Here is a 20,329-nt window from a genome sequence, read left to right as displayed (position 1 = left end):
GTCGGCGTTCCTCAGAAATTGGCTCTGAAATATTGAATGTGTTCAACATTCCTAATTGTCAGCTACAATCCGTTTCGGAGAGGATTATCCGGACAAATCGGCTCGTAATACACCACAGACCAAATGATGACTGGACAGGGAAATCTCACGGTGATCGGGCGTTTGCCATCCAAGGTCAAGAAGGCAAAATCAGGACTAGAACAGCCCAAAAACTGTTATGTGTGTACCAGGCTTTAGGGGAACTGAGTTTAGTGAGAGGTGCCACAAACTGAAGTTCAGAATAAATCTACAATAGAATTCAGTAAATATATGAAGGGTTGTAAGTGCTTAATGTCTTGGCCAGTCCAGAACCGCTCTCACCTTCTCTTGGTTGGTCTTCATCTGCCCGCTCATGAAGATGTATCCCACAAAGCTGATGGAATCAGAGTGGAATTCACACTTCTCTGCCTTAAAGTAAAGCCTCTGGAGAACCAACCGGACATGGTAAATGTGGTCAGACGGGTCTTTGGAAAGATGAGAATGTTATCTAGATACACAAAGACAAAGCGGTTAAGAAAATCATTGTTGACCAGAGGGTTAGGGTTAGGGATTACAGTTCTTTTCTTGATGACTCCTCCCTGAAATCAGTTCAATAACCGAAACAGTTTGAACATCGAGCCAAAGGCAATGCATGGGCTGCAGCATGTCACTCTGGGTCCCAGTCTTCTGTAAAGTCCATCAGATGGAGGAGAAGAAAGGTAAAGATATAACAGACTGTAAAGTATCATGATCAGGATTTATGTTCTTGGTTTCTTGTAGGGCCATGTTAGTCCTGTGCTGCTTTGTGTTGCCTGCTCATTAGTTCACCTGGTCTGATTCTGGTTCATTAACCTCACCTGTGTCTAGTTAGTCTTTCAGTGTATTTAAGCCATTGGTTTCCCTTCTTCCTGGCCAGTCCATTATTTACTGTTAGCGATATAGTTCATGTCATAGTGTTTGTAGTTCCACGCCATGTCAGAGTCTTTGCTTGAGTGCTGTTGTAAGGTGCTATAGAAATAAACTTTGATGCATTGCTTGATTGATAGGTCAGGTCATGTTGGTTTGGTATAAAATGTTCTGGTCCTGTGTAAATTCATGACAATTCTGCTGCCTGACCGATAGTGATAACAATATACACGTTGAGTACCACGTTTTCTTCTGTGCATCTGATCTTTTACATCTGGGCGTTAACTAATATTTTCTGCTGAAGTGATTTTTCTTGGCCAGCAGGTGGTGCCAGAGGTGCAATAGACACATCCATGCTGTCTGCACCTGACAGATTACAGAGAAGAAAAACTTGTAGGTGGACATGTTGTTCTTACTAAAACACATTATTCAGTTGTGAATAGTGTAATGTTATTAACTGGCAAGGCCACCACCAAACTGCATTTATTTATGTCTTTTTCCTTTTTCAGTTTTCCAGGGTTGCTGAAAAAATTAAAAAAAATTTAAGTTTGTGCAATAAATTACTGGAAGGGATGGTTTAAGTTCACTTTTTCATTTTCCCTGACAAACAAAAAAAAAAAGAAAAAAAATATATATATATTCACACAACAACCAGAAAATATGCCTCACAGTGGCTTTTGAAGTGCATGTCTTCCATCCTCTGCCTCCCTTGTGAAGTTGTGACAACTTCGCCATGATAATCACAGAGAATGGCAAAGTTGCATGTGGCCATCACTCCTGTAATCAGAGGAAAATAAAATCTGGGGTCAGTTAAAAATGCAACCACTGTAACAACACCAGACTGTTTTTCATGTGGCAAATTTCTGTGCTCAGCACCCTCTGTGTTCTTACCTTTCCCCTTTTTTGAACCAAAGACTTAAAGGCCAGGTCCCTCCACATATGTGTAGACATGCTGTCCAGGACACGCTTGTCCTCCTGTATCTCCCTCAGAGAGGCTGGCTTCCACAACTGCAGGATGTTCTAAATTTTGGGGCAATTTTACATCCAGCCTTCTCTGGCTTTTCCTGCAGAGGGTTTGCGTGCAATGAACTGTGCTGAAAGGAAAAACACAAATAAATATATGTATGTATGTATGTATGTGTATATATATATATATATATATATACTGATCATAGCTGCACAGGAGCAGGCCTTGAGCACCAGAGCAATAGAGGCCCAGATATACCATACCATATACTGTGCGGAGTACAGACTGGAAGCCCCAAGGTCAAGGTGGGAAACACCTCCGAAGGTGGTAGAGAATAACCGAGCTAAGCTCCTGTGGGACTTCCAGATCCAGACCGACAAAATGGTAACGGAAAACCAGCTGGACATTGTGGTGATGGACAAACAGCAGAGGAAAGCCACTGTGGTTGACATCGCAATACCAAGTGATTGCAACATCAGGACAAAGGAACATGAGAAACTGGAGAAATACCAAGGCCTGAAAGAAGAACTTGAGAAGGCCTGAAAAGTGAAGGCAACAGTGGTGCCTGTGGTCATCGGAGCACTTGGGGCAGTAACCCCCAAACTGGAAGAGTGGCTACAGCAGATCCCTGGACAAACCTCAGACATCTCAGTCCAGAAGAGTGCAGTCCTAGGAACAGCCAAGATGCTGCGCAGAACCCTCAAGCTCCCAGGGCTCTGGTAGAGGACCCGAGCTTGGATGGATGAGAGACCGCCCACGGAGGGCGAGGGGACAATAATTCTATTTATGCTGTTTAAATGCAAACCTTCTAGAGGAGTCCCTTTTTTTTTTTTTTTTTTTTTTACCACCACAGTCCCCCCCCCCCCCCCCCCTTTCCTCCAAAGAGAGAAAAAGTGTGTGTACAAGGTCTGTTCCAAACAATGCAGGTATCAATGTTTTGTTTTTTGTTTGTTTGTTTTTTTTGTTTTTTTTTTTTCCAAAATTGAGCATAAACAAAAATCCCTACTTTTCTTATTATTGTGAAAAAGAAAGCATTCTAATAAACTGAAATTTGATTGTTATTGTTATGTATAGTGTAGAGTAGTTGTGTCTGTTGGGTCATGTGTGGAGTGATTGGGTCTGTTAAATGGGATGTAAAGTTAATTTATTTTAAATTCTTTTTAGTGGTCTGAGTTTAGTCTTAGGTGTGCAAAGATAAGGTTTGCTTATTGTTAGAAGGTTGAGGATAGGGAGGGGTTAGGGTTATAGTACAGGGCTGAATAAGGGAATCTGTAGGGCATATATCTGTGGAGTCTGAGGGTGCAGGAGTACTGCAAGTACCCAGGGCTTCTGTGCTTAGGACACCTGCAGCAGATACCATGTTCTCACCCGGATGCTTTGCTGTGCCGAGGGTGGTCAGGATATGCTGCAGCATATGAAAATTAAAGTATTCTAATAAACAGAAATTTGATTGTTTTAAAAGTGAGTGTGTCTATAGTGGTGGTGGGGGGTTGGTGTGTTGGTTGGGAGCGTGAAGCGAGGGGGTCTGGTAAATGGTATTTAAAGATGTTAATTTGAGTGAAATTCGTTTTAGTGGTCAAATTTTGGGGGTAGGGATTGGCGTTCTTTCTCAAGGACTCCCTCTGAATCATTTAAACGTCATCATCATCTTCATCATTTAAAGAGGGTTGCTCCTTCCACCAATTTTTGGACACAAATTCCTTTTACAGACACTTTTGTCAAATCAAAGTGACCCTTCAAGAGGTCACAATACTTTTGTGTCTCCCCATCTTTTATCAGCTCCAAAGAAAGTTTGGAGAATGGCATCTTGATCCCGCTGAGAGACTTAATTCCTGCCACAACATTCCCAAACTCACACTGCAGTGAAGTGTGTTGTGGTGTGTTCTCCACTGTTGTGGATAGACTGGGGACAAAGACATCCTTGTCTTTCATGAATTAGCTGACACCTTCTCCATTCGACACAAAGGCCTTGTAAATTGCCAAAGGCTGTTCACCTTGGAAACCTATGAATATGGGTACGGCCTGGTGCAAGGTTTACACCTTCTCCCCCGTTTTTCAAGAGCTGCTGAAACTGTGATGTTTCCTGGGCACGGGCCCCTATCTCAAGGCAAACCCATTCCAGTGTGCCCTGCCCCTCACAAAGAAAAGACCTCGCGGGGTCCAGTGTGGTAGAGTTTTCTTCTAAACAGAAACCCGATCTCCACCATTCCTGCTAATTTCTTAATGACATTAGGAACTGAGGGATCTACTACCTGAGAGTGCTTTACTCTCTCATGGCATTCCCCTGCTTTATTAGCATCCCTTATTTTGATTTTCTAAGTACTTGGCAGCTACTTAGAGTAGCCTCTGGCTTTTCCTAAAGACTGTTAAGCTAGAGCTCCAACAAGCTGATTAAGCTCTGAGAGGTTGCTGCCTGGATTTGTATATACTGCTACTCTTCTTTTTCCCCCTAACTGTAAAATAATTCACCAAATAAATACACTTGTCTAACTGAAAAAGATTACAACAGTGCTTTATATTTCCCTGCATGTCTTCTGGAGATCAGTTAATCTTCTACTTAATTTCCTACAGGAAAAGTTCAAACTTTTCCATGCCACTCTAACAGCATTTAAACAATTAAATGGTCAGTAATTAAAATATTTAAAACAGGGAAAACCATGACCGGTGTATGTGCATCCACCATTATACATCTCTCACAAAAAAAAAAAAAAAAAAAAAAATCAACACAAAACATGTTTATGAATTTCTCCCTTTTAATTAAAACTAATATAATTGATTAAAATTGACATACAGACAAAATATACCATGGGCATAAACCAAAGAAGGGTTAGATTTACATTGTGCATTATATTGTACATTTTATTAGTCTTTCCAAGTTTAATTTCTACTTTCTGATTTAAAAAAAAGGCAGAGCAAAACATTTTAGAGACTGTATAAAAATTATTAGGGTCAGAGTTGCAAGTCAGAAGTGGGAAAAATATGAATATTAAATATTTCTACATTTGCTGATTAGTCTACTGAGCCATTTGTTTGTGTTTATACACAGAGAGAGGTCTAGCAATTAAAACAAAAAGCCAATGAGCAATTATTTACTTAGCGTGATCCTGAAATTGCATGCCTTTAATCATTGTTTCACAAACTTAAACTTCATTGGTAAGAAAAAACCTGCTTTGAGCCAAATCACAAGTTTTATCATGGTTTCTTCCGGCCATTTAACTTTGCAGTCGTCACATTTATGGGTTTAAAACTTTTATGTCCTCATAAACCATAAACAGTTTAGACAATGCACATTACCACTCATGTAGGCAGTCGGTGAGATGATGGTGTATAAATGCTGCTTTATGATGAATAGCAGGATAGTGTTGACATAGAACTACATCACATGGTGCATTCACTTGCACTTGGGCATCTGAGGTTTACCTTAGTAAATGTCAGTTTATACTAAATATTTGCTACAATTTGATTGTCTATAGTTGAGGTGGCACCTGGAGAGCCCAGTCAGATTCTAGGGGCCACCACACGCCACCCTTTTGGTCCCACATGATGCTATTACGTAGCATTGCTATCTGTCGGTTATGCAGTCAGGGTAAAGGTACAGTTGGATGTGGGAACGCAACAGAGATCAGGGTTTACTGAAACAAATCTTCACATACTGACCCGGTCCCACTGGTGGAAAAAAGACTTAACGGGTTGCTGCCTGTTTGGCTAAACCTCTGAAATCATGTTCATGCAGGACATCAGTTTGTCATAACTTTATTCTGCCAAACAGTCAAATGTTTGGATTGAATGGGGAAGTGTCCAAACTTTTGACTGGTACTGCATATCTTTACACAACAAGCTGGTCCATGTTTATTTAGTAACAATAGCTCTTAGTTAAGCTATGTTCAGCAAAATGCTAATTGGGGGTAGGTTATATAGACAATATTCCCTCACTAAAACCTTAATTTTCACACAGTTCCATGATGTGCATTTACTTTTAGTGCACGGTGCAGTGATGTCTACCGCCATCCAAAACAATGACGATGAAGAGAAAGAAACTGCCACTGGTTCAGTTAACATAATCAACCTCAGCTGATGGACTCTACACTATCTATAGCTGCGTTTCCATTACAGTATTTCACAAAATAAAAGCGATATTTCTACCATTTCGATAAAGTGCAATTGCGATTTGGCCGTTATCCTTGTAAAATCTCGTCCCACGCGACTCCACTTTGAGAAGGATAGATTTCAAATCTTTGTAAAACACTTGCATTTCGCCGTTGTTTGCTTTTAAGGAAGACGATTTTTTCCTTTAATTATTTGTAAAAAGATTTCCGTCTCCTCAGACGACGCCATCTATTTAAAACAAACTGGTCACATGACCCGCTACGTCACGTCCGGTGAAGCGTAAATGCGAGAAGTGTTTCCATTACTTTTGTGAGATACTTCTATATCGACACGTCTGAAAAACCACCTCATGAGAGCGTAAAACCTTTTTAGCGACATTTGAGTTTTTTCGAAATGTAGGTGTTTTCATTACCATTTTTTTATTGCGATATTGAGCTTTTGTGCAGTTCTAGGGGTAAGGGAAACGCACCTTATGCTGTTGTCTGAACAGTATTCTGGTGACTGTGGTCATCTGGAAACTAAAAATCTTACCTTACTGCCCGGGAAGGTGGTCCAATCTAAACATACCAAAATCTTAACATGATGCAAAGTGATCCAGTTTTTGAAAAGCTGCACAAAACCTGTCAAGCAAACACGTGTTAAAGGAAAAAGTAAGAGGCCTCTCACTGGTGAGCTCCGTTTAGGTGCCCAAAAGATCTTTCTTCTTTTTAGAACAAAATTTACTCCACGTGAAGCAACTAAAGAGAAAAGATTCAGCTTATTTCTTTTATTTGAGTGCTTGATGTAACAGAGCTGCTATAAGTACATTCAAAATAACATGATCCAGAACTGTTTACACCAGCCTCGCTTTATGCCATGAAAAGACTGCCGTAGATAAATCAGCTCAGCCCAAATGGGAAGAAAAGTACAGCTAACATTATGGCGACTGCTTACTAGTTTTGTGTGCAAAGACTTTGGCACTAAACTTTAATTGGCACAAAGCTAACTAACTAGCAGCCTAGAAACTACCATCTTCTCATTTCATTGATGTGGGAACAGTTTTAAAAAGTCAGGCGAGGATACATTTAAAGCAACAGTATCCCACATTGGGAGGCTGAAGGGGTGGTGGTGGAAAGAACCACTTCATTTACTTTCATTAAATTATCTTTGTATTTTCTCACCCTTTTAAAATAATGCCCCAAGTAAGGTTTTCTAAAAACACAAAAAAAGATCAACATATTGACACTATATCAGTATTTTTGTGTTTTTAAAAAAATATGAAAAAAATTACATGGGCCAGTATTTTAAGAGGGTGATGGGGCTTTCCTTTGACTTTCTTTAAAATTTCTTTTAACTTGTTGGTATTATGAGGTTGAAGCACCAAAAGTATTTAGTTGGCACCGTTTCACAACCTACCCCCAACTTCTTTTTATCATCTACTTTAGATGTTATGTATTCTCATTTTTAAGAGGTACGAAATGCTTTTAAATTGGGCCGCCACATATATATAAAACTATATTATAGCAATAACACACGCAAAACAGTAAATATATCTAATATACAAGATATTTTGACTTGAAATAGGACAAGCAAAGGTGATTTAACTAGGGCTACATTTCTCTTAAAGGAAGCTTTGCTTTTGTGCACGTTTTATAAAAATGACATATTCATCTTTCGTTCATACACCTGAGATGGTCAATATATATTGAGGTATTTATTTATATGTTGCAGGTCATATTGCAGCTGCAATTTTCCACAATATTGCATGTTGTGTGTAGAAGTAATGGCGGAAGTGAGACCAAGTGGCCAAATGTATTGATAAAAGCCAGTAATTTAATCACTCTGCTCAATAGCCCTGCCATGGCATGCCATCACCGTATCCATATAAAAAGCTCTGAGAGCAGGAAAAGAAGCAGAAAGTTGTTGTAGTGCAAATAAAAAAGCAAAGCTTCAATCTACAAGACATTGGCAACTGTAACAATGCACTCAGTAGTGCTGCCACACTCGTTCTGGCAGCAGTGGTATCCACAACCAACTGATGCATTAAACATGTAAAAAGCTGGTTTTTAAAAGAAAATATATGTATTTTTGTTCCAAAAAATCCTCTATAATCACTTTAATTTTTGATGGGAGCCTTGGAATGTATGAAAATATCTTGAACATCATCTTATACAAACATATATAATCTTCCATTTAGAGATTTTTTTTAAAATCTTGTCCTGTTTAGGCCACTTAAGGGTCCCCTAATTATTAAAATCAAAAGGCAGTTCTTAAATAAAAAGCAACTTTCAGCTCACACACACACCTCTGCATGAAATTACCCTAATGTATGTTTATAATCTCTGCACAGTGCAATCTTCCAGCCGTGTAAAAAGTTTAAAGGAAAATTCATGTTAAAAATACAGTCGAGGTGGCTGTGCATTACATTATACATTCACACACACATACAGAAATAGTAAATGATATTTGCTATGGATGCATCTAACAGGCTGGATGAAGATGAGCAAGTAAAAATGAGTTTTGTGCAGTTTTTTGTGGCAAAGTTTGCTGGCATCGTCTACTCAGTCTTAGTGTGGTAAACTCCATCCAGTTGGTACTTCAAGGTGTTAAAACACTCACTTTGTTCCCTTGATGCACATACGGTCATATTTCAAAGCTTCTCATTCACTCACCCGTTCTGACAAACACTGAAGCACAAATAATTTTTACATCCAACATTTAGACTGACATTTCTGCACCGCCGTCACTCTGGGCTTCGCAGCTGGAAGGTGCAGGCGGGGCTTTAGCTGTTGCCCTCTGTAGCGCTCTGGCTCTGGGGCTTGTCCGGATTGAAAGGAGCTTCGAAGCGCTGGGAGGCGATGGCAGCTTGATGAGACATACTCTTCCTCACTATGTCACCTTTCCTCCATAGAGTGATTTCCTACAACAAAAGGACAAGAATAATGGAAGACATGATGGAACAGGGTGATGCTCCAGCCATAAGCTGTCTTATGCACCCTACAGCAAAACCAAACTGATAATCGGATGATCATCTTTTAAATTCATCAAATGCTTGTACACAGCCTTGACTCTAGAGCATTAATAATTAGTTTGTGTATAAAAAGATGGAAATGCATTCTAAGAAAAGAGTTCTGTTTACTCATGAAATACTAAGTTGATGCATTTCCCAACAACTTATATTATTTCTTAGACTGACTTCAGATTAGTTGGTAGAATCAAACTAATAAAAGCCTCATAGATCTGGTTTTAGTCAATGAATTTCATGTATAAATCCCTACAAATTGCAACCAATAAAGGAAATTAGACTATGACTTATGTAAATTAAAATTAATGTTTTTTTTAATCAAACAAAGGGAGAATAGAAGTTAGCTCTTGTAATTTGCGTTTCTAAAACAAATACCTGCAAGTTTAAATATGCACCTTCTGCTTGGAACATGTTGCAGAAAGACTGGAAACCGACTGGAATAATTGCATGGAGCGCTTTTAAATCCAAACTGAGATTTGTCAAGACCAATTCCATGTTTTTTATAATTCCCTTGGAAAAAAATCTTATCTCTTTTTAATTGTCTTGTGTATTTTACTTGGTACCTTACATAACTGATTTTCTATTTGCTGCTGCCTGTCTTGGACCAGGACTTCCTTGTAAAAGATGTTTTTAATCTCAATCTTTTTTCCTGGTTAAATAAAGGTTAAATAAATAAAATAAAATAATAATAAAAAAAAAAACGAAACTTGCATGTGCAGCTAAAGAAAAGTTCTTGCAGACTTTAACAAGCTGTTAAACCAGGCTGACAGGGAACAGGGATCAACAGCGTTCCTCGAGCACCGCTGTCCTGCAGGTTTTAGTTGTTTTCCTGCTCCAACACACCTGACTGAAATGAATGGCTCATTGTGAATAAGTTGACAAGAAGCTGTTGGATCCATTTTATTTGAATCAAGTGTGGTGAAACAGGGAAACAAGAATAACCTGCACCACAGCGGCCCTTGAGGACAGGAGTCTGACATCCCTGAACTAGAGAGCTGTCGGCAGAAACAAGATAAATTAATAGAAAACTCCTTAAAGAGGAAAATTCAACACCAAGTGCAGCAAAAAAAAAATGTTGTTTCCAGTTAGCCGTGTCCATTACTGGCTTTTGTACAATTACTGCTCTGTTGCATTTCACTCAGAAGATCTTTAAAGAAAATGTAAAAAGCTTATCAGATAGATTGATCGAGTGGCAGATTAATCAAATAATAAATAATTTGACATCTGCAGCCCTATTCACATTAATTAAAAAAAAACAAATTTTTCTGGTTGATGATCAAAAATAACTTAAAATGTATGAAAACGTGGTGCTGAGAACGATGCTGCGAAAAATTGGGGGTGCACCTAAGTTTTTTGCTGGTTCACCTACATTAAAAACTTAGAGCAAACACTGCAGAAAGCCAAGCTGGAGCCCTGTGTTTCTAAACAGGATAAAGCACGATATGCCAAATCAAAAGATAAAAATAGAAGTAAAAAAAACGTCAACATCTCTGAGGAATGTTCAACACCTTGCTGAATCTGTGCCACAAAGAATGAAGGCAGTTCTGAAAGGAACCTGGTACTAGTAAGGTGTACCGAATACAGTGGACGGTGAAAGTATTTATTAGTGTTTTAAGCGCTCCACTTACCTGCTGTTTGAAGTAGCGTCTTTCCTCCTCATCGATGAGGACCAGGTTTAGGTAGTACCGCACAGAGAACTTCTTGTTGATGTCCCTCATCGTGGGCGTCGACTCATAGCCTGCCAGAAACAGCCTGATGGGGATGGACTCTCCTGTGGCACAAGAAATCAAAGACAAATTCAGGCCTCAATGATAAACTCACAAGATATTAACAGATGATAATATGTGATAAACAGTAACAGATGATAACAGAAAACCACCTCTGACTGGAGCCCCGTCCATTATTTCGTATTTTGCAATGGTGTCGTTCTCATGGTAGACGTTTGGTCCCGTGCCTGTTGTCTCTCGCTTGATGATGTCTATCTCCATATGTTTGATCTTTATTCTCACCAGCAGGAAGTAAATCTTCCCAACAATCACATCTTTTAGGTGATACCTGAAAGCAGACGACACGATCCATCAGCAAGTCCAACAATGTTCAGCTTCAAGTAAACATGCACAGTTCTACTCCTACAGAAAGAGCTGGTTGATGCAGTTATTCTACAAGGAGGATAAAAGAAACTCCTACTTGGACTTATTGTACTCAAACTCTATGTGTAGACAGTCCTCAATCCCCACTTCCATCTTGATGGAGGAGTTGAGCTCGGGGTATGTACTCAGTGTGTGAACCACAATATCGAGCTCTTTGCTGATGTCGTTCAGTCTCCTGCCGACTGTCGCTCTCAGGAAGTACCTGAGAAGAAAAATGTAAAAGATTTACCTCACAAAACCAAGCTCAGAAAAACCCAAAGCATCACAGATCTTCTTTCATGCTTCACAGTGGAAACCACTCATTCAGAAATGATTGCTTTTCCTTCTCTGAGGTATTCAAAGACACGTGTTCTTTAACATTTCCCAGTTCGAACAAGCTACTCCTCCACTTGGCTTCTCTTCCCAACATCCTTGTTTGATAGCTTCATTTTAAACAAACATCTGCAGCATCAAACCATTGTTTTATCACCTGTAGAATAACTACTTTAATGCTCTAGAAGTCCATTTCAGCAGCTCCTCTGCTAAGACCAGAAATAGAGCCAATATTAACATGAATACTAATAATATTTTTCTGATTCCAGTTTCAAAATCTCTGCACTGGCTTCCTGTGCGCTTCCTAATTGATTTTAAAATACTTTTATAAGTTTTTAAAGCTCTTAAAAGGTTTATGACCCTCATCAGGAGTTGGTCTTATTTAAGGCTGGGCGATATATCGGATATACTCGATGTATCCCGGAAAGTTTTATGTGGGATATAAAAAATGTCAATATCGTGAACATCGAGTACAAACAGAAACAGCAGCGTTTTAAGCGTCTACGTGTGTTTTCTTCGTAGTTTAGCTTCTCTCGCTCACAGCAGACAGACAGCTCACTCCCCCTCCATCCAGAAAACTCTGCACACGCGTGTTGTTGCTTCAGGAGAGACGGAAGAAACATGGAGACATGGAGAGCATGCAGGTAGCTGTTTAGCTGGTTTACTAGCATTAAAAGATCGCAGCTAAATGTGAGACGTCTATTTAAGCAGTAATTCACCTCAGAAATGACGACAATGACGAGGAGACTGATCGTTCAGGTGTTCGTGTTTCCCAGTGGACATTAAGTTGTACACTGGAGCAGGAAATGCCTCCAGCTGCTCTTATTATAAAATAAGAGCTGATCTTAAACCAGATATTTTTGTCTGTTTTATAAGTTGTTGCATGTACAGACATGACGTGACGTATTACATGTCAACATGAGAATAAAATCAATTAAACCAGGCGGTTTAGTTTTTATAATAAAATGAAAAAATATAAACCTGTTCTAGAGGAAAAGGGGACCTTAGATCATTTAGATTAGATTATATTTTATATAATGGTCGGGGAAACGCTGGGTTTATTTCAGTGTATGAGTGCAGGTTTCTGGTTCAAAATAAAAAGCTTGAAAGTGAAAAATCACAAAGATAAATTTCACTGAGTTTACTTAAATCCTACTGCTGTCTTTTTATGCATAATAATCTTTAATTTAATATTTACAGTGTTTTAGAGGAGATTTTAAAACATCGGGATATATATTGTGTATCAGGATAAAGCCAAAAAAATAATTGGGATATCAGTTTTAGGCCATATCGCTCAGCCCTTGTCTTATTTATTCCTAAAGCGAAGACGAAGTCATACGTTGAAGCACGTTTTAGTTCTTACGGTCCTCTCGATGAAACAGCCCTGCTGGGTGTTGATACTTCTATAAGACAGTTTATGTGTTTTCAGTAAAGACTTTGATTTAACATCTTTTGATATTCATAAATCGGTATTTTACTTCAGATTTATGTCTCAAGGCTCAAGGTTTCTTTATTGACACCTGTGGGTAGATTAGCTTTGTGGTAGCATCAGGAATTCCCTAACCAAACAAAAACAAACTGAACCTGAAAAGACAGGGAACTGATGGTGTGACAAAAATAAAAAGTGCCACGAGCACTTTTTTCTGCTATTAGATAACAGCAAGGACAAATAAAAAGATGAAATACAATAAATAAAAATAAATTCTCTCCTAGTCTCTTATGTTAAATCTGGTTTCATTATTTTCTGTTTGCGTTTGACCTATTTATTCATTAATTACTTATTAAACACATTTACATCCTCTGAACTATTAATGAACTTGTTTTAATATTTAACTCATGTCTTTTATTTTTTCTGCTTTTTTCCATTCCATTTTTCTAGTGTCCCATTTCATTTGATCATCTTTTATTGAAACGTCCAGTGTTTTAGTTTTTCCCCAGTGAGGGTTAAGACAACGCTTAAAGAGAACATCATTTTATGTGTGTGTGTAATTCATGGGTGTGTGGTCTGTGGGATTTGGATAGGTAAACATGTTTTGTTATTTTTATGTTATTAGTTGTGTAAAGCACCTTGTGTTTTGTTTTTGGCATGAAAAGTTCTTTAAACATAAAGACTGACTGAATTATATATTTACTCTGAATATAAATGTAATCAGTCTGTTGTGGTTAAGAAGGAGCTGAGCCAAAAGGCAAAGCTCTCAGCTTAGTGTCCCATCTACGTCCCTTCCCTCACCTCTGGTCACGATATGTGGGGAGTCAAATAAATAAGAAGAAAGCAGATACAAGTGGCTGAAATGAGTTTCCTCTGCATGGTTTCTGGGCTCTAACTTGGAAGAAGGGTAAGAAGGTGAGGGTGCTTCCTGGACGCCTTCCTGCTGGGGTGTTTCAGGCATGTCCCACCAGGGGAAGACTCCAGGGAATGTTCTTCCAGGAATTATCTTGACTGGCCTGGAAGTGACTCAAGATTCCCTCCAGAAGCTGAGAGTTGGAAAAGGAAGTCTGGGCTTCCCTGCTAAAGTTGCTGCTCCCATGACCCAACCTCAGATAAACAGCAGAAGACGGATGGATTAAAGTACCACGCCCCCTTCAGTTGCAGGTGCCAAAAAAACACGGCTGCAAAGAATACACCACGGCATCCTCACTTAGAGCTCCTCCTGCAGCTTCTCTCTCCTGCAGGTGTATTTGTGGGCTTGGGGTAGTCTTTAAAATATTTGGCCTTGAAAGATTTCTGGGTTGCAGGAAAGAGGACAGAACGAGGAGGCAAAGAGATGTACTGACAGTTTGCTTAAACCAAATATCTTAACCCATGAGAGCCCGACGTGACATATGTGTTACACACAGTTTCTGAGACATTTTTCTTCAATTTATGGTATAAACTTTGCTCAAAATCCTGTTGAACACAAGCTGATACCTGTCTTCTGTCCCCTAATAGATACCCAGAAGCAGAAAACCACAATATAATATTTTTAAACTAATAATGGTAATAAATGGTAGAAATCCCCCTCCAAATTTTTTGTTTTTTGTTATATTTTGTTAAAGGTCCAAATAAAGACCTCATATTAAAAAGCAAATGGACTTTTCTTACTATTTTTTCCGGGGTCGGGCCTTACAGGGTTAAATTTATACTCATCAGTCCACAGTGCATATGTCCACTAGCTGGTTTATTTCTTGTGTTTCCTGTGCTGTAAATGGTAGTTTCATTGCAGCAGCTCCACCTGATTCAGACCCGACACAGTCTCCTCTGACACTTTAAAATCTTGTTTGGTAGCTAATGAATTTCTCTTGTGCAGTGGCTCTTCTCCTGGAGTGGTCCAGAAAAAAAGTTGCTGCATTTAGGTTTGAGTTTCTTTTATATTGCCTGCTTTTTACCCTCAAAAGAAAATGAATGTCCAAGTTTAGACTGGTACTGCTTATCAGCGCAAGATAAAAAAAACATAAAAAAAGAAAACGTGTTCTCATAAGGATTATTATGCAACTGTGGTTTCAGCGCGATGACGACAACATGCTACTAATTCCTCTCCAGTGACATGAAACGTCCAGAGTTGAAAAACCACTAACAGAAAGCAGTGCTTACCGTAATTTGACGTTCTGACCCGTGTAAGACTCATATGGTTTCTCCACGTGCGTGAACTCAAAGTCAAACGTCTGCGACTGCGTAAGCTCCCCTGGTCGGGCCAAGTCTTTCACCAGGGACACAAACTCATGGTGGTTTCCTCTGTCGTAGTACAGCTCTGTACACAAGCATACATGGTCAACACCTCGGTTATTTATTATTATTCATGTCAAATCACTTTTTTTACCACACACCAGAGTACATTACTTATTCCTAAGTTTTGTTGTGATTTATTGGTGTATACAAACCTTGACTTAAACAAATCAATTTTACACCATCTCTCTTTTTTTCTTTTTTTTTTTTAAAGGCAGGCACCTTTCGGTTTCTTTTGCCCTCCTATCCTGAATCTAAAATAACGTTTCTTTCTTTGGAGACAAAAAGAAGCAAACCAGAGGAAAGAGAGGGGTGCAGCACTAAAGAAAACAAACCTTACATTTCTGATTCAAGCGTTTTACAAAAGGACAAAGTAAGAAAAAGTAGCCTACAGTGGATTAAAAAATAAAAAAAACAACTGAGAAAAAACGTGAACAAGCTGAAGCTGGTCTGAACAAGAGTTTATTTTCACAATGAAAGAGGCCAGAGTTTTATTTACACAGTGCAGCTTTTGAGCCATATTTTTTCCTAAATTCAAAATGTTGCAAATGTTCAGAAATATATTTATATAAATCACTTAATGTAAATGTTTAAATCAAACTTAATTTGTATATATATATTATACTGTATTATTTAATTTTTTTAAAAAAAGTTAAAGTAAATGTAACATTACATTAAGATAAATATACTATTTATAAATTACAAATATATATATAATTTTTTCAATAGATTTATACTAAATATTTATTAATATATAAATATATTAATTTGTCATGAATATATTGTTTAAATAAATTAATGCAAATATTTAAATATGAATGTTTAAATGAACCTTTAACTATTTATTATTCATTTGTTCACCAAATATTTTTTAAAATTAAATTAAATATTAATTTTAAAGAGATCTGGATAAAAATATTAAATTTTCATAAACATGTTATTTACTCATTTATTTTTAAATACAGTAAAGCGATCGGAACTCGATGTGGTCACCATTATGGAGTTTTAGTGCACAATTATTTATTTTATGAACAAAGTTTCTTTCATCCTTCATTTTTACTCTGCTACTTATTTATAAGCCTAGCAAGACTCTTACAAATCAGCCATTTAGTGGATCTTAATAGAGGATCTGGATTAGAAACTGTCTCCATGGAAGGATGGCTGTCAAGAAGCCATTCTTAAGGAAGGAAATCAGAGAGAAAAGGCAGAGTTGAGCCCCATTAGACAAGAACTGGATTGAAAATCAGCAGCAACAGGTCTGATGGAGTGAGGAATCCACCCCAGAACCCGGACCTCAAGATTACTGAAGCAGTGTGGGATCATCTGGACAGAAAGCAGAACAAAAGGCAGCTAATATCCAAAGAAAAGCTTAGGAAAGTCATTCAAGAAGCCTGGAGAACTATTACTTAAAAAAAACAAACAAAAAAAAAAAAAAAAAACAAAAACAACTAGAAACTGTCACTGAATAATAAAGGTGTTCAGCCAAATATTGATTTAAGTTTGTTAGAGTTGTAAACTCTGTTTTTGCCTTATATACTGTATTCCATTCATGTTTGTATCATGTTCCACCTATTTGTTTTATTATTATTATTATTATTATCTTTATCTTCCTGGTTGCCATCATTGTTTTGATTCAGAAACTGAGCCTTGACTTTATGAAACTCTGTCTTTGATTCTTACAGCTATGACTTGAAAATTATTCCACCAAAAACACCCGAAAAACGTATTATGATGTCGGTAATTTCACGTTTAAAAATGAAAGGGGTCAAAGGTCACAGAGCCAGAAAGCCAATGGCTGGTGAATCAGCTGATGACATCTTATGCCCACATCTGTCACGAGACCTGACACTTCAAAGTGACACTTTTTGAAGCGCCACAGTAGCTTGTTGTGGGTCGGTGGGAAGTCTGGACGGTTTATTTATTACTTTGAGGAGACTTGTTTAACAAACCACACGTTTTAGGTTTAGCCGAAGATTGTTGCTGACAACTAAACGCCTCCTGTGGTACTTTAACCACTTCTCTCGGCGGGCACGGTGTGAAATACAGGCCTACCAGCTTCTTACCTATCTGCCCGATGAACTCAATTTTGATACCGTTGTGCTCAAGCCTCTTTCCTGGGTATTTGAGCGTAACGTTGACTTTTCCGGACACGGTTTCTCCGTCGTAGAAAAGAAAATACTTGTCCTTCTTGCCGTCTTCGCTTTTATGCTCAGCTTTCTTTCTCGTTTCGGCGTCATTCAGAACTATATCGACGTCCGCACTTTGACCAAAACCAAAGAAGCTCATAACTGCTCGTCAGTCAGGTCAGAATATAAAACTGGGTTCCGCAGAAGAATGCGTTTGTCTCCCCGCACAGAGCAGCACACCAGAGTTTCTCTTTCCTTTGCAACGAGGTCTCAAGCGCGAGCCGCTTCCCAGATTATAGAATTTTTCGAGTTACAACCGCTCAACCGCGCATGCGTTGAAAGTCATGTGACGGAAAGACGGAAATCTGTACTACATATTTTTTTTCTTCGTTTTATTTCCTGTTTGTTTAATACAAAACTATCATCACAGTTCTTAAACCTTGACAGAATAAAGTTTGTTTTTCCAATTACAAACTATTACAAATTAGTTTCAGTTTGTCTGCGTCTTTTTTCGGTGCAATTTAAACAGGCGTTAAACCAGACTATCTGTTACCCAGTGTACAGTCTTTCAGGCATTTTACTTTTATTCCCGGTGTATAGTCCTGCAGGTTTTTCCTGTACAGGTTATTGTTTTCTTCTTGTTGTTGTTGTTGTTTTGTTTTTTTAAGGGCCCCCAAAGCTTCGACAATTCAATGTTATCATGATTTTTTGTTTGTAACTTGTAAAACCGTAACTCATAAAAATGCAGTACCATAATTGTACTTCTTACATAGTGTTTCCAAGGAGTCAGACTTCTCTTTTCCCCCCACCTTATAAATTAATTTTGAGAAACACTTTTCCTGCTTTCTTAAGGTTGTTCAAAGTTTTCTTTGAAGTCCAGTCTTACCATTTTCAGACAAATGTGTTTGCAGTGTTGTGAAACCACTTAACATTGGCAAATGAATAATTTAATAATTATAAGCAAACAAAAAAATTAAAAATTTTTTGGGGATGAGCCAAATTGTTTTGACACATAACTGATGACCGAACAAAGTAACAATTATAAATCCACTCTTTAGCACCTAAAGAAGCAGGTTTTCTCTCCCAACCCTGAGCTGCGTTCTGGTAGAGGCTACCCTTGGTGTTAAATGGACGTCATCCAGCGCCTCATGCATGCTCAAGATGGGGGATTGAGTCAAAGTCAAGAGTCAATTTTACAAATTGACTTACCAGTATATGAACGCAGGCACATGGTTTGAGCAGAATCATCTGCAGTCTAATGTGACAGCTAAGGAACTGATGGTGGATTTTAGGAGATCCAAAACACTAGTAACACTTGTTTCTATTCAGGGCGTCAACGTGGAAGTGGTGAAGGATTACAAATACCTTGAAGTGCATACTGACAATAAACTGGACTGGGTTAAGAACACTACTGCACTGTGCAAGAAGGGCCAGAGCCGTCACTATTTTTTGAGGCGGCTAAGGTCGTTTAACATCTGCCAAACACTGCTTAGGATGTTTTATGAGTCTGTTGTGGCCAATGCTATTCTCTATGCACAAAGTGATCTGCAAAGCCAGTAACGTTGTGGGGATGGAGCTGGACTGTGACGGTGGTGTTGGAGAGGAGAATGTTTTCCATAATAAAGACAATACTGAACAATACCTCCCACCCGCTTCACAACCTGCTGATCAGTCACAAGAGTATGTTCAGTGAGACTGATACCGCCTAAATGCTCCACTGAACCACACAGGAAATCACTCCTACCTGTAGCCATCAAACTGTACAACTTATCCATACAGCAACCACATCCACTGTTATACATTTTCACTACATTTACATTTTACTGTCTATCATACTGAAAATACTGTACATATTACTCACTGGCAGGATTGATCCTGTATCTGTTTATATAGATATTGTAACTAATTTGTGAATTTTCTTATTGTGATTGCTATCTTTATCTTATCCTTTCATATTTGGTATGGAGCGACTGTGTGCACACATTTTCCTCTGGGAATGATAAAGCATTCTGATTCTGATTATTATGAACTGGACTAATGTAGATTTGTTTTAATTGGATCACAATGAATAGTCTTGAATTAATTTATTCTGTAAAGTGCCCTGATATGATTTTATTGTGAAATGGCGCTATACAAATAAAGCTTAATAGAACTGTAAAAAAGGTTTTATTGTCTTCGGTGCATCTACAAAGAAATGTCAAAGTCATAACATAAAATTGTCTTTTTACACCAATGAGACGATTCCTAAAGAGCTATTATCTGAAAACTTGGCATATCACAGCATGGTGTGCAGTGTGTCCTGAACACATTTGAGAAAACTGGTTCTTGAAGACCTCATATCTGAAAAGCATCTGTTTTGGTCACAAATACCAATGTGTGAATTCTTGTGAAACCTCCTGAGAAGAAGAATCAAAGCTGTATTAAGCTGGTTAGAACTGAAGAAACCTTTCACACGAGGAGTAAAATGGCTTCAGGAACAAAGAAATAAAAGTCCAGTTGACTTTCTTCAAGCTCTTATGATTAACCATGACCTGGATGAAAATATACAGCAACATCAGTGTTGATAAAATTACTACTATCTAGAGCGGATGAACAGGTTCTGAAAGCGATGTCCTGGAGAAACAGGAAAATAATGCAGCTGGACTTCAGATGATCCCTCTACTTTTGATGAAGCCTCATCAGAAATGATCTCCATGAGAGAGTGACTGTCAAGATGCCAGTCTTGAGGAAGGATCAGGGAGAAAAGGCGGAGGTACGCCACATGACATAAGAACCAGACTGAAAATCTGTAGCAACAGGTGTGATGGAGAGATGGATCCTCCTCAGAGCCTGGGCATTAGCATTATTGAATCAGTGCGGGATCATCTGGACAGAAAACAGAACAAACGTCATAAAAAATCTAAAGAAGAGCTTCGAAAAGCCCTTCAGGAAGCCTGCAGAACTATTCCCGAAGATTAATCATAGAAATGCAGATTTAAATCTTTAGGTCTTTAGGTCCTTCTGTGTCTGATGAGTTTAAATCCACAAAGCAACTTC

At 38.4% G+C, this 20,329-nt stretch overlaps 1 protein-coding gene across 2 annotated transcripts; it reads right to left on the bottom strand.

Annotated features, from left to right (window-relative positions):
- Positions 1-1,577: 1,577 nt before the first annotated feature.
- On the bottom strand, positions 1,578-17,617 carry vps26bl (vacuolar protein sorting 26 homolog B, like). Of its 2 annotated transcripts, XR_006012917.1 has the most exons (8): positions 17,231-17,617; positions 15,036-15,192; positions 11,190-11,354; positions 10,882-11,057; positions 10,631-10,773; positions 8,706-8,897; positions 1,816-2,018; positions 1,578-1,701 (listed from the first exon to the last, which is right to left on the bottom strand). XR_006012917.1 is itself a non-coding variant. In XM_042008232.1 (6 exons), the coding sequence occupies exons 1-6, from the start codon at positions 17,451-17,453 to the stop codon at positions 8,760-8,762; spliced, it is 1,002 nt and encodes a 333-aa protein (XP_041864166.1). In that variant the 5' UTR covers positions 17,454-17,617; the 3' UTR covers positions 7,793-8,759. The 2 variants fall into 2 exon arrangements, 1 of the variants encoding a protein (XP_041864166.1); XM_042008232.1 differs by lacking the exons at positions 1,578-1,701; positions 1,816-2,018 and having other exon boundaries at positions 7,793-8,897.
- Positions 17,618-20,329: the final 2,712 nt, after the last annotated feature.

This window comes from Melanotaenia boesemani, chromosome 15 (genome assembly GCF_017639745.1).
Source record: "Melanotaenia boesemani isolate fMelBoe1 chromosome 15, fMelBoe1.pri, whole genome shotgun sequence".
NCBI lineage: Eukaryota > Metazoa > Chordata > Actinopteri > Atheriniformes > Melanotaeniidae > Melanotaenia > Melanotaenia boesemani.
Note: the sequence above shows the minus strand (reverse complement) of the source record. Positions and strands in the feature narration are given on the sequence as shown.

Coding starts and splice junctions, on each gene's coding strand:
- vps26bl (XM_042008232.1), bottom strand. CDS start 17,453: ATGAGCTTCTTTGGTTTTGGTCAAAGTGCGGACGTCGATATAGTTCTG. Junction 11,355..15,035: donor GGTCAGAACGTCAAATTACG/GTAAGCACTGCT, acceptor TTTTCTTCTCAG/GTACTTCCTGAGAGCGACAG. Junction 10,774..10,881: donor GGACGGGGCTCCAGTCAGAG/GTGGTTTTCTGT, acceptor CTTGTGCCACAG/GAGAGTCCATCCCCATCAGG.